This window comes from Girardinichthys multiradiatus, chromosome 12 (genome assembly GCF_021462225.1).
Source record: "Girardinichthys multiradiatus isolate DD_20200921_A chromosome 12, DD_fGirMul_XY1, whole genome shotgun sequence".
In the NCBI taxonomy this organism is placed as follows: Eukaryota; Metazoa; Chordata; class Actinopteri; order Cyprinodontiformes; family Goodeidae; genus Girardinichthys; species Girardinichthys multiradiatus.
The window spans coordinates 53284423-53299157 of record NC_061805.1 but is presented as its reverse complement, the minus strand read 5'-3'; the positions used below and the strand labels follow the sequence as shown (position 1 = coordinate 53299157).

At 44.2% G+C, this 14735-nt stretch overlaps 1 protein-coding gene across 4 annotated transcripts in view; it reads right to left on the bottom strand.

The window, feature by feature from the left end:
• Nucleotides 1–214: 214 nt before the first annotated feature.
• Nucleotides 215–14735, bottom strand: part of LOC124877649 (regulator of G-protein signaling 3-like) — a 42141-nt gene continuing 27620 nt past the window's right edge. For 3 of the 4 annotated variants that reach the window (XM_047381024.1, XM_047381022.1, XM_047381021.1), the window contains 12 exons: nt 14213–14252; nt 13868–14124; nt 13541–13624; nt 12243–12354; nt 11827–11996; nt 10997–11507; nt 3165–3388; nt 2011–2060; nt 1799–1897; nt 1567–1628; nt 1313–1479; nt 215–1239 (listed from right to left, as the gene is read on the bottom strand). In XM_047381024.1, the coding sequence (XP_047236980.1) occupies nt 1024–1239; nt 1313–1479; nt 1567–1628; nt 1799–1897; nt 2011–2060; nt 3165–3388; nt 10997–11507; nt 11827–11996; nt 12243–12354; nt 13541–13624; nt 13868–14124; nt 14213–14252 (1992 nt within the window). In that variant the 3' untranslated portion in view covers nt 215–1023. The remainder of the gene's footprint in view (nt 1240–1312; nt 1480–1566; nt 1629–1798; nt 1898–2010; nt 2061–3164; nt 3389–10996; nt 11508–11826; nt 11997–12242; nt 12355–13540; nt 13625–13867; nt 14125–14212; nt 14253–14735) is intronic. The other variant, XM_047381025.1, reaches the window with a different exon arrangement.

The window sequence follows — 14735 nt, the reverse complement described above, 5'->3', positions numbered from 1 at the left end:
ATCTTTGAACTAATACACAACTTGTCAGTGAAAGGGAGCCTCAAACTGGTTTACCTAAGCAGCCATGATCTGAGGTGTGCATACAGCAAGATGACTAAGGATCACTAAGATCTCCAGAGTCAGGAACAGGTAAGCCATCTCACCAGGAGAAAGTCTGGATTGGGTGAACTTGATGTGGTGCTCTTATGTCACAGATAAATCTCAGGAGACTTAATAGGTCCAACACAGTTAATTTTATTAGAAAACAGCAGCACCAGTTGATTGGACAGGTGAACATAAGTGACTTCATGATCCAAATCAGTTAATTAAAAAAACAAATTTCATAGGATTTTCCAAAACCATCAGTCACATGGTCATGGCTTCTGTTATGCTGGTTCTTCCTCAGGTACTTTTAAATAAAGTACTTTCTGTTTCTGGGTTTAACACCAGGCTATGACCAAGGGTAGGAAACATCAAGAGTTCTCTGAGACACCTTCAACAAATAGCTGGACCATCTGTAGGATCATCTCCAAAGAGGTGGATCAATCACTTGGTTCCTTAAAATGATCCCCAGATGAATCGCCAGGTGGAGCTTCCTGATCAGTCCTCATGTTGGTCCATAAGTTAGATCCATAGGTGGATGTGTCTGACCCAACCTGAGGTGGACCTTCAGGTCAGACTCAATAATGTTAATAGTTTAAAGAGAAGCTCTGCAAGCTGAAACCAGGAATTTTATGTTTTAGGGATCAGACCTTCATGGTTAAACATCTCTAAATCACACCCAGTGGCTGATTAAACTCTAAACATCTTAGTAGTTGAAATAGTTGTTTAAATCTATAATAAAAACTAACAGCGTTCTGTGAATGAGGAACGCATTAAAACATTTTTATTTTTAATCAAAACCTCTGTGGCCTACAGTTCCCATAATCCAGTTGGCTAAATGTCTCTTTGATTGTTCGACTGTTTTCTGAACAGACAATGGCCAGCCAATACCAGACTCTGATCATTCTGATTGGCCCAGCCACTGTTTGATCCTGAACACAACTAGCTGACAGATCTACTCTGATTGGACAACTCCAATGCAGTGGCTGTGCTGTAATTGGCCAGCTGGGCATAAAGGCAGGACTTGAGGAATCGTGGGTAACTGTCGGCCTCCATCAGGCTGAAGATCTGATCCTGGGCCAGCTGGAAGGAGGTGGTGTTAACATTAAAAATGAGGCTTTGATTGGTTGAGTCCCTGACAAATGAATCCACATTGACCTGGAGACAGAATAGTTGAGTCACATGACCAGATGTTGGACCAAAATTAGGAAATGCTGACAGAAAGTGTTACCTGTCGTGCTGCTGACGTAGATATAAACTCGTCGTAGATCTTCTTAGCGTGGTCGGCCATCTTACTGAAGGAGAGTGTCCGCTTAAATTCCTCCACTGCCAACCAGAAGTCCAGGTTCTCCTCACTGAACTCTGACCTCAGAAAGTGACGGAACACTGCCACACCATCTGACCAATGAGAATGACAGACTGTTAACCAATGGGGACTGGCTCTCTTCTGACTGCTGATTGGTTCAAACAGAAAGGAAGTCTTACACTGATGGGTCAGCAAAGCTTCCAGACTCTCTGCCCACCTCTTAACCTCCCCTTCAGATGGTCTGAAAGACAAAGTAAAGGCAAGTCAAACTGTCCGCTAACACCAGGAACTGAACAGAACTAACAAGAAATGAAGACGGAAGAACTGAAACAAACACACCCAAAACCAAAGACAACTAGCAGAACCCTACAGGAACCCAGGAGAACCAAACAGAATCCAATCATAACCCACCTGTTGTTTTTCAGCGCTTTCTCTAAACTGTTACCATGGATACCAGCGTAATTTTTCCGTCTCCGTAAAAATGCCAAGCGACTCTGAATGTCAGCAGCCCTGAAGAGTTACAATGATGAATTAGAGACAGAAAAAAGACAATAAACCAAAAAAGACGAATCAACAGACAAACAAAAACCAAACAGATCAACTGAGCACAATTCTTGACTTACAAACTTTTGGTCTTTTTCTTCTTCAGCTTACAGTTGCTGGATGTTCCACCCTGGAGAACAAAACAGAGGCACACTGGTTGGAACTGGTCCCTGTACTATGGGGGTGACAGTGGCTGAGGTGGTAGGGGTTCATCCTGTAACCGGTTTGACCCCCGCTCCATCTGTCTCAGTCGTTGTGTCCTGGGACAAGACAGTGCTGGCTGGTCAGATGGTGGCGCTGATTGTATGGCAGCCCCACGTCTGTCAGTCAACCCCAGGGCAGCCTTGGTTACAATGTAGCCTACCACTGTCAGTGTGTGAATGGGGGATGACTGATTGTAGTGCTTGGGGTCCTTAGCAGGGGGAGCTATTGTAGACATCTCCTTTCTCTTTCTGCCATCCAGAGTGTATAATAGTGTTGTTGCTTTGTGATGTTAAAGACTAAAAAGAATGAGCGAAGATATACGCGTCTGAACATTAATGTACAGAGCAGTTTGAAGAGATAAAGAGGAGCCTTGATTAATGTTATTTTCTGAAATTCAGTTTCAAGCAGAAGAAACTTCAGAATAATCTGTTCTGGCTCCATCAGGATATGTTCTGACCTGATCTCTGTCTGCTACTGTGAACCTGGGTGAGGATGTTCAAGAACCATCATCATGGGTTTCTCAGAGCTCTGATTGCTTGAGAGGTGCTGTGGTCTGGATCTCTAATCTGGAAATATAATTTGCTCTGGATCGGGTTAGGTTTCCCATCATTTAGCATGGTGACAGACCCTGACAAGAGGTGAGGCACCTGAAATTCCAACAGAACCTTAAGTGACCTCAGCAAGTCATTCATCCCCTTTACTAGTACATAGCCCGAGTCTGTTGTGGTTCTTATTGGTTCATAGTTGTCTGAGCTGTTTTGAACTGGTGTGCACTCAACTGTTAGGATATGCAATGGCCCTTACTAGAGAATATTGGCTCATGCAGGTCCACACTGATCTGTGCTGGTCAGTACTAGTCAGGTCTGGTGTATTCTGGTCTGGCATAATCAGTGCTGGTATACGGTGATCCATACTGGCCTGTATTGATCTGTACTGGTTAGTTGTAGGTTATACTGATCATTATACTGATGCATGTTTTCAGACAGCTGTTGGATGGTGTATGTGGCTGAAACTTGGTTCCGGTTTCTACCTTAGAGCCGTTGAGCAGCATCAGCATCTGGTGAAGAGATGCCCCCTCCTTGGTCAGCTGTTTCCTCAGAGTCTGAGGGGAAGGGGGACAAGGGGAGGTGCCTAAGGTGAGGGTTAGGTCAAAGGTCGATGTACGTGTAAGGCGATGGATGGTGCTGTCAGACAGAAAGCGGGGTGATCGAGGTTCTTTCACCAAGGAACCTTCAGAGAGTGAGCGCCGCAGAACTGAAACAGAGCAGCAAAAACATGTATTTATTCACCAAATAACAGGCTGATCAATCAGCTGATCAATCAGCTGATCAATCAGCCAGTTAATCAGCCGGTTAATCAGCCGGTCACACAAACTCATCAGTAAGGTATTTTATCAGCCGAACTAATTTGATACCCATCTAATCTTCAGATGTTTCAGTGATGTACCTTCATTTCTTTTAGATGGTGTTCTCAGGTACTAGATCAGGTTCTGGGATCAGAACTTCAAGCTTAACAGATATTTTCTACCTGATTGGTTCTCATCAATTCACACCTGGGATCAATATTTAAAATGACTGATCAGACCACAGTCCATAGCTGTGAAAGACTCTCACTACCTGTTTATGTCTTAATTCCACATTCAATACCTCATTACTGATGTCCTTTAAAGTTCTTGGCACGACTGCTCAACAGAACCTGCTACCTGCCTTCTTTTAGAAAATATTCAACCTGGTAAGGGAAATGTAGTTGGTGATGATTTTAACACAAATAATCAAAATTTCCCAATCTCTGTAAATAAAATCTGAGAAGCGATCATCAATGCTTGAATCATCTCTGAAGGGCGGTGAACAGTCCTTCTAGGTCCCAGACATTAATGATCTTCCAGATGTGGCCTGACCTCAACCTTCTGGAACACATTTGGGATGAATTAGAGTGGAGGCTATAATTCTGGTTTTCTCATCTATTTGAAGATGGTGTCTCTGGCTTGTTGGCCTCTGCAAACTTTGGTTGTATTTTTGGTGTTTTTGTTCCTATTTACTGCTGTTGCTCTGAGTGCCAACTCTTGGCTGGTGTATAATCCCGAAACACTCTTTAATCTCTGTCCTACAACAACAGAGTGTCTTCAGTCAGAGGCTTCTTCAGATCTGCTGTAAGACGGAGCGCTACAGAAGATCCTTCCTGCCCACAGCCATCAGCATCTACAACGACTCTTTGAAGAAACCTTCATAATATGAGCTATAACAACATTTAATTTTCCTTTGGGATTAATAAAGTATTTTTGAATTTGAATTGAATTGAACTAGTGCCACGCTCCACCTGTGTGCGCAGACGGCGTGGGAAACGCAGCGGCTGGCAGGTGAGACTGAAAGCTGGTTTGGCGTGTTCTCTGGTAGGTCTCCATGGAGGATTACAATCTGGATCCAATCTGGATCCCTAGCCAACAAGACCTTTATTCTAAAGGATGTTTTCACCTCCAGTGGATTGGATTTTCTATTTATAACCGAGACATGGATGACTACTGGTGAGTCTAGCACTTTTTGTGAACTTTAGCCACTGAACTGCATCTTCTTCGGGTCTCCAAGGATGACAGGTCCTGGTGGAGGTGTAGCTACTGTTTACGGGTAGAGCTTTCTCTGTAAACAGGTTACATCTATACTACATCTAAACAAAAGTTTTACAACTCCTTTCTCACTTAATGGGTCTCTTTATTTTCATCATTATTTAAATTGTAGATTCTCACCGGAGGCAACAAACCCGTGACTCAACACACACGGAATAATGTAGTAAATAAAAAGTGTGAAATAACTAAACATTTTCATATTTTTGATTTTTACAAAACAGACTCCCTTTGCTCTGATCACTGCTTTGCTCTCTTGGCGTTCTCTCCATGATCCTCATGAGGTGGTCACCTGGAATGGTTTCCAGAACGTCTTGAAAGAACTTCCCAGAGGTTCATTGAGAGAAGGTCAGAGGTTAATATTTCTGTCATCACAGCAAAGGGTGGCTACTTTAAGGAATCTAAAATATAACATATTTAAAGTTCTTTTACAATTTTTGGTTTGCTACATAATTCCATATGAGTTCATTCACTGTTTTGATGCCTTCATTGAGAATCTACATATTATGGAAACTGTTATCAAGAAAACCATTAAATGAAGAAGGGGCTCTAAAACTTTTGATCGGTATTGTATATCTTCTTATTCCAGCTTTGAGGTGAACTTGTTTCAGCTCTCCCAGTGTTGTGCGTTGTTCTGTAGAGACCCCTGAAATACAACAGAGACTTTCTTGTGGACTTTGCTGATTTTTTGGCAGGAGTCCTGCCTAAATGCGATCGTGTTTTAATAACTGGAGATTTTAACATTCATGTTTGCTGTCTTGAAAAACCATCCATTTAGCTCATGTTTTTAATGTCTGTAACCTGGAAGTTTGTGACGCTGTATTTTCAGACCATTTACCTGTTGTGTTTGACATCTCCCTCATCTGTCATTCAGTCAAACCTCCCGCTCCAGCACAGTGCTCTCCGGTTAGAAACTCTTCCTCTGTCACTCAGTTCTCAGCTGCCTTTTCATCTATGATCTGTTCTAGTGATTCTTTGGGCATTCATTTAGATGTTGAGGGTTTTTTTATCTTATTTTAATTAAATCGGTCAGACCGTTTTAGATACAGTGGCTCCATTGAAAATAAGATCCTCTAAACCCAGATTTGAGCCCTGAATAAATGATGCCTTGCGTGATGCTGGAGAGCTGAACGGAAATGGAAGAAGGACAAGTTACGGGTCTCCTTCCAGATGTTGAGAGATCGCTGGCGTTCCTATCGAACAATTGTGAGAACTGCAAAAAACAAACATTTTTCGGATTTAATCCCCTCTAACTGCAACAATCCTCGGATTCTTTTTAAAACCATTATGTCTGTTCCTAATGTCCCTCAATCAGTTGGTCTAGAGAACTCGACTGAAGTGTGTGAGAAACCTTTGAGCTTGTGAGCATTAAAGCCCTCATCAGCCCTCCTTCTCACAACCCTTGCATCACTTGCACACTCTGCTGTTTTTAATCAGTTAGAGTTTGTCACTCTGCCTCTCTTAGAAGAGATCACTGGTTATATGAAGTCGGCCGGTTCTCCAATTGACCCGATTCCACCTCGTCTTTTTAAACAGGTTTTTCCTTTTGTGGCTTCCTATGTGGCCAATATTACAAATAACAGTTTGATAAATGGTTAGTTTGAAACATGCAGTGGTGACGCCATTGATCAAAAAGCCGGGCCTGGACTAAACTGAAACAAAGAATTTTAGGCCTATTTCAAAACTCCCTTTCTTGTCAAAGATCCTGGAGAAAATTGTTTGTAATCAGCTGATTTTATATTTGACTACGCATAACCTTCTTGAACCATTCCAGTCTGGTTTTAAAGCCTGTCATTGTACTGAATCAAGACTGGTGAGGATTTTTAATGGCATTCTCTTAGCCACAGACTCTGGTCACTCTGGTTATTTTAATGCTGTTGGATCCAAGTGCCGCCTTCGACACAGTGGATCATCAGATCATTTATCTCACCTGGAAAACTGGGTGGGAATTCATGGTGATGCTCTTGAGTGGTTCAGGTCGTATTTAACTGAGAGACGTTTTTGTGTTCGAGTTGGTTCTATTGAGTCTTCAGTAGCCCCCCTTACATGTGGCGTTCCCCAAGGCTCCATACTTGGCCCTCTTCTCTTCTCCCTCTACTTACTTCCCCTTGGTTCAGTCCTCCGGAAATATGGTATTGCCTTTCATTTCTATGCTGACAACAGCCAAATTTATATGCCACTGAAACAAGGAACACAGTACTCTGTGAATCATTTTCTGCAATGTATTCCAGAGATCAAAGCATGGGTGTCCTGGAATTGTTTGAATTTTAACGAACAAAAGACTGAGGTGTTATTTAAGCCCAGTGAAGTTTTTAATGCCCATGTTAATCTGGGTCCTTTAACAGATTATCTGACTCACCTGGGTGTGAGACTGGACGGTGATTTTAAACTTGATGCACAGATTAAATCCATAATCAAGTCCAGTTTTTATCATCTAAGGCAACTGGCTAAAGTCAAACCATTTCTTTCACTGCATCATTTTGAGATATTAATTCATGGTTTTATTACGACTCTGTTAGATTATTGCAATGGTCTTTATGTTGGGGTGAGCCAGTGTTTAATTAATCAACTTCAGCTGGTTCAAAATGCTGCTGCTTGCCTTTTAACTGCTAAAAGGAAGCATGAACATATCAGTCCTGTTTTGGCATCTCTCCTTCTGCTTCCAGTTTGTTTGGGTATTGATTTTAAAGTTCTGGTATTTGTTTTTAAGCGTTTAAATGGTCTTGCCCCTCAGTATCTGTCCAGCCTTAAACAGGCCTGAAATAAAAAGCGGTTTTTGTAATGCATTTTACATTTTTCTAACAACTGACATTATAATTAAATTTCCTCTAGCTGAAGGAAAGTGTTTAGGGAAGCTGAATTCACAATGAAGATGGATGTAAAGTGCTGTGAGGAAGTGTTTATTTGGTTTTTGCTGTTTTTTCATACATCAAAAAAGCTTTATTACTGGATGAGGATAACTGGAATAAATAACAAATCTGTTTTAAAATGATGATTTTATCCATTAAAGGAAAAAAAGCTCCAAATAAACCCTACCCTCTGTGAAAAGGTAATTGCCCACCTTGTTAAATGATGAATGACAACACATCAAAGCTTTACAGACCTCACTGCCTCAATTCAGGTCAGAGGTCATGAATCAACAACAAAGGGAATGGGCCTCCATGGTAGAGTTCCAAGGCCAGGACCACTGCTGACCCAAAAGAACACAAAGACCTGTCTCACGTTTACCAGAAAACATCTTGATGATCCGCAAGTAATTAGGTAGTAAATTCTCTGACAAGACAAAAGTGGACCTTTTCGGAAGGTGTGCGTCCCGGTAGACCTGGTGTAAAATCCAAGATGGCGCCGCTGATGGCAGCCTTGGTGCTTTGTTCTCTCGTTTTCTGTGTGTTTTTGTGGTGCTTTCTGCCACCATTCGATGGTTTCTTTCAGCAGAGAGGAACTTCTAAACATCAGACAGTCTTCTCTTAGCATTTATTCACCATCATTCATTGACACCAGCTTCATGGAGATCCTGGCCAGCGGAGCAGCAGCTCTCTACGGGCTTTACCGCCAGAGACAGCAGAGAGGGAAGAAAGCCAGTGTGTTCGTCAAGTTCCGACAGTGGGGACCACGCTCACCCTTGCATTCAATCCACCTGGCAAATGTGCGTTCCCTGGCCAGCAAGATGGACATACTGATTCTTAAACTCGGACCTCAGCAGGTCTGCAGCCCTCTACTTCACCGAAACTTGGCTGAGTGAGAACACCCCGGACTGCTCCCGTCTGATACTGGACTTTCAGCTGTTCAAAGCAGACCGCAACACGGACTTTTCGGGGAAAAAGCGAGGAGGCAGAATCTACTTTTATACAATCGGATGCTGGTGTAGAGAAATCAAAGTGTTGAAAAAGACATGTAGATCTGGAGTCATTTCTCATACACTGTAAACCGTTTTATTCACCGAGAACCTATGGTTCGGACAGTTAAGAAGTGGACTGATGAGTCAAAGCAGATGTTACAGGCCTGCTCTGACTGCACAGATTGGACTGTTTTTGAAACATCAGCCACTGATTTAAACCAATTTACTGAGGTGGTGACATCATACATCAGTTTCTGTGAGGACATGTGTGTGCAGACCAAGACCTTCAGCACCTACAATAACAATAAACCTTGGTTCACTTCTTATCTGAAGCAGCTGCACAGGGATGAGGAAGAGGCTCACAGCAGTGTGGACCAGGCCCTGTATAAGCAGGCCAGGAACAAACAGACCTAGGAGAACAAAGCAGATGGAGACGCTTCTGCTGTTTGGAAAGGTTTTAAGAACCTGACTGCCTACAGGAGACCTTCCCCCAACCCTGAGCAGAATCCTCACCTGGGTTCTAATGCAGGTATGAAAAGGAGCAGTTCATACCTCAACCCAACTCCTCCACATCCCATTCAGACACTAATTCTTGCTGTACACCAACCACCCACTACCTTCAGACCCCCTGCCTCCACTTAGGATCTAGGAGGAAGATGTGAACAGGCTCTTTTCAACGCCTGAAAACAAGGAAGGCCTCAGGACCTGATAACGTCTCCCCATCATGCCTGAGAGCCTGCGCCAACCAACTTGTCCACATCTTCGTTACTGGAGCTGTGTGAGGTTCCCTCCTGCTTCAAACGCTCCACCATCATCCCAGAACCCAAGAACCCCACCATCACAGGACTAAATGACTACAGGCACACTGTGTCTGCTGTGGACCACTTCTGGTTCCTGGGAACCACCATGTGTTCCTCACACATAGAGAATGTTCAGAAGAAGCCCCAGCAGAGACTGTACTTCCTGAGGCAACTCAAGAAGTTCAACCTTCCACAGGAGCTGTTGGTCATCTTCTACACTGCCATCATTCAGTCTGTCCTGTCTTCATCCATCTCAGTGTGGTTTGGATCATCCACAGAACAGGACAGGTCCAGACTGTAACCAACAATCAGGACTACAGAGAGAATCATCAGGGCTGACCTTCTCTCTATCCAGGACTTATACAGGTCAAGGGTCAGGAAAAGAGCAGCTAACATCTCTGCAGACCCTACACACCCTGCACATAAACTGTTTAGGCTTCTACCTTCAGGTGACCAGTGACTAAGTCACTGTGTATATATGTACATTTAAAAAAGATATTCCTTATAATTGAGAGCAAAGTGTATCTGAGTCAAATTCCATGTTTGTCTGTACCAACTGCGCAATAAAGCTGGTTCTGATTCTGATTCTGAGAACTAACAGCATTTCAGAAACAGAGCATCATACCTACAGTCAAACATTTTGGTGTTAGTTTTAGGGTCCGGGTCTGCTTTATTTCTTCAAGACCTGGACAACTTGCTATAATGGATGCTCTCTATCAGAAAATCCTGCAGTAGAAAGTCCAGCCATTAGTACAGGACGTTAAGCCTAAGAACACTTCGGTTCTGCAGCAGGACGATGATCCAAAGCACAACAACAAGGCCACATCTGAATGATTATTACTGAATTCAGTGCTTAAACTACAGGAAGCATTTCTCTGTGAGAGCCATTAATCAGAAAGTTATCCAGGCTGCAGGTATTAGAAGATGCAGCTCAGAATACGTTCACAGTAAGACAGGATGTACTCCAGTGCCTTCGTGAGCAGAGCCCAGCACACAGTAAACCGGGCCCTTGGTTTCAGGCAGACCAGCAGAAGGTCCTTATTCAGATCTAGATGAAAGATTGAGGATGTGAGACAGGATCAGAGGTCATGTAGACAGTTCTCCAGTTTACAACCTGTCACCTGTAGCTTATTAAACTGGAAGGATCATTACATGTTAGGCAACACGCAGGTTAAGCTAATCCTACTCCTTATTTGCTTGTTTGGTGATAGTCCTTGTAGCAGAGACATAGAAGATGAAGAAGAGGATGATGTAAGTCAAGAAAGGCAAGGTGAATGTTGCTCTGAAGGTGGTTGAGAAGGATGAGAAGAGTACTGAAGACGGAGGGGAAGAAAGTTAGAAGCTGATCAAAGCTGCCAGTATAGAGCTTAAACTAGGATCTCATGATCATATATAGGAAGAACTATAACCAAAATGATTATTACATAGTATGGACCCCCAGAGAGAAGTCCTTGAAGGGTGGGCACCCATGGGCCAGAGCAGTCTGGCCCATGGGTGCCAGACTGCATTTGATCCAAACACAGCTTTTATCTCTTTCTCCAACCTTAAAAACAGAAGGAGCTCTGCAGCTTCATTCAGCAGAATATCTGGAACGCAGCAGGACTGACCTACGGGTCTGCAGCTGAACTCCTCTTCATCTCCATCCTCTCCACTCTCGATCTCCTCTTCATCGTTCATGTTAAAATGGTGAGGGCTGAGCAGGAGTCCTCGGGTCCCGAACCTCCCGATACTCTCTGACGTTTCAGAGGAACTCTCTCCCTCCCCTTGCTGCCGCTCCTCCTCCTCCACTTGTCTCCTCTTCCTCCTCTCCTCCTCTGTGTCATCTCTTTGTTTCCAGACTGGACTCCTCAGAGTAGAAGAAAAGGAAGGAGGTGGGGAAATGTACTGAGGTAGAGAGGAGACCATTCTAGGGGGAGGGGAAGAGGAGCTGAATGGAAAGATTGAGGTGAAGGGAGGTGGAGGAGCCATCGAGGAGGAGAGTGGGGGTCTGTGGGAGTAAAGAGAGGGGGAAGGAGGTCTGCAGGGGTCAGAGAGACAAGAGTAAGGAGAGGATGGGTCACAAAGGATGTTAGACTGACTGAGAGAATGTCGGCCGAAATCTGAGGGGAGGTCTGAAAACTGTGGGGGAGGAGAGGGGAAGATGGTAAATGGAGCAGAAGAAGAGAAAAGGGAGAGCAGGACCCGGAAAGGGGAGGTGAAGGAAGAGGAGGCAAGCAGTAGAGGAGGAGGAGAGGAAACAGAGGTGACATTATTTCCAAACAGATAATGTCCAAATTTAAGAGAAAATAACTTTCTGTGTATCTGATTTGGTGCCTTGTGCTGGAGAACTGCAGAACTGACTCCCAGCTTCAGAGACCTAGACCTATCAATCCTGGACCTGGGTTTGGTTCTGAGAAACCATCTGACGATGCAGAGGTCAGAACAAACAGGTCCTCACCTGGTAGGGGAGTGGGTTCTCCATGGTAACCAGGCAGTGCTGTTTGTTGTCATGGAGACAAAGGCTGACCCGGACCTTCTGCTCAATGCTGAATGCTTCCAAACTGAAGAGGCAGCACCAGCTACTGTCTGAGTCTTGCAAGAAATAGATATGAAGCGGTTCTGATGGAACTAAAACAGGAAGAAAGAAAAAAAATCACTTCTTATTGTCTGATTGGTTAATGAGCATCACAGCTTCACCTGGTGGGAGAAGGTCAGGTTCCGGTTCTGCTGGATTCTCTCTGTTATGCAGGAAAACCTGCTCCTGCTGTCTTTAAAGGACAGAACCACCTCAGACTGATTCTGCAGAAGGTTGCTAAGTTCTGTGTGGATTTGCTGATACCATGCAGTACAAAACAATGTTCAGCAGTTTGGTACCTTCTCTGAGCTGAAGCATGTTCAGGTACAGCGGGCTCTGCAGGACGTTACAGCGTCCAGCTTCATCCTTTCTGGTGATCAGCATCAGGTCACTGTAGATCAGCACAGTCACCTGAAACAAGAAACAAAGACGGTCTTCAGAAACCAGCTGCTGAGAGACACGTGCAGGAGCTCCACATCATGGTCCAGGAGCTCTACATGGTCCAGGCTCCACATGGTCCAGGAGCTCCACATGGTCCAGGAGCTCCACATCATGGTCCAGGAGCTCTACATGGTCCAGGAGCTCCACATGGTCCAGGAGCTCCACATCATGGTCCAGGAGCTTCACATCATGGTCCAGGAGGTCTACATGGTCCAGGAGGTCCACATCAAGGTCCAGGAGCTCTACATGGTCCAGGAGCTCCACATGGTCCAGGAGCTCCACATGGTCCAAGAGCTTCACATCATGGTCCAGGAGCTCTACATGGTCCAGGAGCTCCACATCATGGTCCAGGAGCTTCACATCATGGTCCAGGAGCTACTTTGATGAACAAATGAACATTCAATTCAAGGGAAACATTCAGGCATTAGGTAGTTCCTACACAGGCTCCTATAATGAAATTGCAGAGCACGAGTTGGACCGGTCATGGATTGTTCTGGTAATGCCACACCCAGCTGACACTGTAGCAGGAGGGGGTGCTGAAGCCCTGAAGCAGCGCTCTGAGGTAGATCAGGTTCTACACAGACAGCACGGATCCTGTCCCACAGGGACAGCCCAGATTAGGTTATGCACGGACAGCCTGGATCTGGTTCTGAATGGACATTATGGATCAGGTTACACATAGAAAGTCCAGATCAGGGTCTGCACAAGAGCCCAGGTCAAGTTCTACATAAGACAAGATTGTGCATAAGGTTCTGGATGGACTGTGTGGATACGGTTGTACATGGACAGCCCATACCAGGTTCTAAACAGGAATGATTTATCAGGCTCTACACAGAGAGTGTTGATTAGGTTCTGTACGGACACCATAGATCAAGTTCTAGACGAACAGCATGGATCAGGTTTAGATCAGACAGTACCCATTAGGTTCTACACGGACAGCAGGCATTAGGTTCTGCAAGACACCACCCAGCAGATTCTGAATAGTGCCAATCAGGCTCTGTATGAACCAGATGGATCAGGCTCTACATGGACAGCGCCATTTAAGTGCAGGAAAATCTTCAGAGTAGGTTCCGGAACATCTGGACCTTTCCCCAATTTTTATGGGAATTGATAAAAGTTTTTGAACTGGGACCGAACCAGAAAAGGTTCCTAGTACCTTGGAAGGAAGCAGGTCAGTCTGGTGTAGGATCATTTCCTCTGACATGCGCAGGGTTCTGTCCGAGCTGCAGAGGTCCAGAGGCTGAAAACAACATAAACATGTGATCAGATAGTATGGTTTTGGACCACAGAACCAGGACAACCACAGATTTTAAACTAGAACACAGAAGATTTGTGGGTCAGCTTGATAGAAGGTACAAAAACAATTTGATTATACTTTTTCTGCTGCTCAGACCCAGATTCTAACTGGATGGATCCAACCCTAACTTTGTACACATGGTGGAGTTCTAGAGTGGTTCTGAAGGATGGGGTGAATGGTTCTGACCTGGACAAAGATGGGAAAAATAAGAGTTTTGGGTGGAAGGGAGGTGTAGTTTCCATATCCGGACTGTGGAAGATGGGACTGAACAATGGTACAGTTCTGGTAGTTTCCAGGGTTTCCAGGTGGATCCAAAGCCATGGTTCTGGGTTGTGAAACAGGCAGGGTGGAGGTGTGGCTGGTGATGCTTTGCTGGGACATCCCAGCCCGAGTATTATGGAGGAGATTTTGACCTCTGCTGGGATGAGTCTGGTACAGACGGCCTGGAGAACCAGAACCAGGTCTATCAGGTTTCAAACAATATATTTATCAATACTGACTTCGAAACAGATCAGGTCAGAACAGACATACCAATTGTTCCATTTCTGTCATGGTAAATCTGCTGCGGGAGCTAAAACAGAACCAAGAACATATGGTTATAGCAAATCATATACAGAACTCCTGTAGGGAATCATCAGAACACAAGCATATGTTTAGTCGGGTCCAATGTAGACTCACAAGCATGGGAGGGTTTGGGATATGTGATGGTTCTAAACTAACTGTTGGATCTGCTTCTGGGAAAGATTCTGGTTCTCCTAAGGGGTTCTACATTTCACCAGTAGTCAGAAATAACTGGTTGTCAGTACAAAAGTTCCAAGTAATGATTCTAACTCTGTTTCTGGCTCAGTTTAATGGTTCTGGTTCAGGGTAATGTTTTGGACTCAATGATTATTAATCAGACTAATAGATTCGCTTAATTTGCAATGATTCTCACTAAGTTTAATTGTTCAGGATCCAAATACTGGTTCTGACTCAGGGTTATCTGTTTGGGTCAGGGTAATGGTTCTGATTCAGTTTAATTGTTTGCTGACTAATGTTAATGACTAATTCAGTA